Source organism: Buceros rhinoceros, unplaced genomic scaffold, assembly GCF_000710305.1.
Source record: "Buceros rhinoceros silvestris isolate BGI_N320 unplaced genomic scaffold, ASM71030v1 scaffold1739, whole genome shotgun sequence".
NCBI lineage: Eukaryota > Metazoa > Chordata > Aves > Bucerotiformes > Bucerotidae > Buceros > Buceros rhinoceros.
Window position 1 is genome coordinate 64850 of NW_010429595.1, and position 2329 is coordinate 67178.

Genomic DNA, 2329 nt, shown 5'->3' on the forward strand with positions numbered 1-2329 from the left:
TACTTTTGACCGTGTTGATTGCATTTTACCTACAGACATCCACTGGCTAAAAGTGGTTGCTGCTTGCATCGGGAGAATGGGGATCACGATGTCTTTTGAAATGGTTTGCTTTGTAAACACTGAACTGTATCCAACATACATTAGGTAAGGGCATCCTCCTCCCCGTTGGCATTTGGCCTCGAAACAAATAGTTGAGGCCAATGTATATGTTACATTTTATGCTAAATTAAGTTATCCCCAAATGCTTTGGAACAACACAAGTACTGCGGAACACAATTAAAATGCTTTAAAGAGGTAGCTTAATAATGAAAACAAAGGTACTTTAAGGCAGGTGAAAACTCACGTGACTGAAGTAAAGGGAAAAGTGAAGACAACCAAGGTGCATGAGGGATCTGAAGTCCCACGTAGTGATTGGATTTGTCCTGTGCAAAAGTCATAGTTGTGATCCATCACCTTCCACGTGCTGTACTCTGATGCTGATGTGATCCCTTTGCTGTTGAACCAGGAACCTTGGGGTGATGGTCTGCTCTGCCTTGTGTGATATTGGTGGAATCATTGTCCCATTCATCGTCTACAGGCTGGTGGAAGTCTGGCATGATCTTCCGCTGATAGTCTTCAGTAAGTGCCACCTTATCTCCTTGCTGGCCACTCCTGGGGTGCAGCAGTGAGGCCTAAGTTTCAAAACGACAGAAAATCCACTGAGACTGTGGCAGAAGCCTCTTGCTGTCTATACAATCCATAGCTTTCAGTTTATAACAGTTTATTGGCGCTCATTTGTGCGTTCGTGTCTCCTTTGCCCTTATCATTGTTCCTTGCATTTTAAAGGAAGTTAGTGTTGAATGCGGGTTCATCAGATGGCAAAGAGCTGAGAAATATTTTGATGAGATTAATATTTGATGCATTCAAATGTCATGAATTACTGCTCTTCTGTGAGGTGTATTGTCTCAGCCCAGGAGCCAAAACCTAGAATTTCACATAAGTGCCTATTTAATGGAGTACAAGTGTGGCTGTTACACCCTAGCTTTTCTGACAGCCTCTTAACTGGCTGCTCTCCAGCTGTTTGGAAAGAGTTTGGCAAATAAATTCAAGATGAGTGTTTGCAGACTAGTGAACTGACCTCTCAGGTCAGGGTCTGCAAAAGTTTTCTGAACCTTTAGGTCAACATGCGATTTATAGAAAAATGTCTTGAAAGGCAATATGCAGTTTTTAACAGGCAGGACATATAGGAAGATGCTTAATAGACTTAAAATATAGACACCAAACACATACAAAGTGAGTAAAAGAAATATCCATGAAAAGTTAATCACATTGTGATAATACATACTGCATGTATTTTCTAATCTTACGTGAACATAAAAATTGAATCCTGGCATGCTCTCACCCTAGAAAGGGTTCTTTCCTCTATAAAGGAAGGATTGCCTGTCTTGCCTGAGATGCCTTACTTCAGTGCATAACTCACAACTGAACTTGTCTCATTGCTATTTCCACATGGTAGCCACATCCTCTAGAGGCAAAATGACAGTTTTGCATGTAGAAGCTTGCGATGTGCACATCTTGTATGAAGAACGAAACAAAATTCCATTTATGAGTCCTTTGTGTCAGGCAGTAGAAAATGGTGCATATGCTGGAAATTGGTCTACGTTAACAAGCTCTTCGTGCATCTGCTTGATTTGCAGCTGTTCTTGGTTTGATTGCGGGTGGATTAGTGTTGCTTCTACCTGAAACTAAAGGAAGAATTTTGCCTGAGACTGTTGAAGATGTTGAAAACTTTCACAGGTGAGTCAGGATGCTCTTGGCATCTTTCCTTTGAAATTGTGCGAAGTCCCTGCCCAGAGTTCCTTGGGGAAGCCCAGGCCTTACTTCGCTGCCTCCTATGCTTCCAGGAAGTTGCTAGTTAATTCCCATACTCTACCTGAAGAGATTTTTTTGCTCTCTTTTTATAACTTGTCTACTTAAGCATCTGAAAACAAGCAGCATAGGCCTTTACTGGCCTCTGAATAAATGTATTGGTCTCTCAAACCTGCTGCAACAATATTATAATTGTTATTTGTGCTTAAAAGAACCTAACTGTGGAACAGAAAAATGGCAGCCTTGATCACAACTGCTTGTGTGGTGAGTGAGGCTCCAGGATCTACTGAGGAGCCAGAGCAAACCTAGAGGATTTGAGGATTAGATGCTTGTTTTCAGTGGGGGAAAGGCAGGGCAAGTAAAGAATTTGAAGGTAGGTGCTCACTGATCACCTTCATTCCTGGTTTGCTGCTCACATCTTGCTCTTCTTGCAGACAAAGTGCTCCAAAGGCCAAAAAAATCTATCTCCATGTCCAAACGT

General features: G+C 41.8%; 1 protein-coding gene across 1 annotated transcript in view; it reads left to right on the forward strand.

Moving 5' to 3' along the window:
- LOC104499197 (solute carrier family 22 member 2-like) overlaps window positions 1-1780 on the forward strand; it is a 9657-nt gene extending 7877 nt beyond the window's left edge. Inside the window, exons 8-10 of the mRNA XM_010142672.1 lie at window positions 36-144; window positions 506-618; window positions 1677-1780. Of these exons, the coding sequence (XP_010140974.1) occupies window positions 36-144; window positions 506-618; window positions 1677-1780 (326 nt within the window). The remainder of the gene's footprint in view (window positions 1-35; window positions 145-505; window positions 619-1676) is intronic.
- The last annotated feature ends 549 nt before the right edge of the window (window positions 1781-2329 follow it).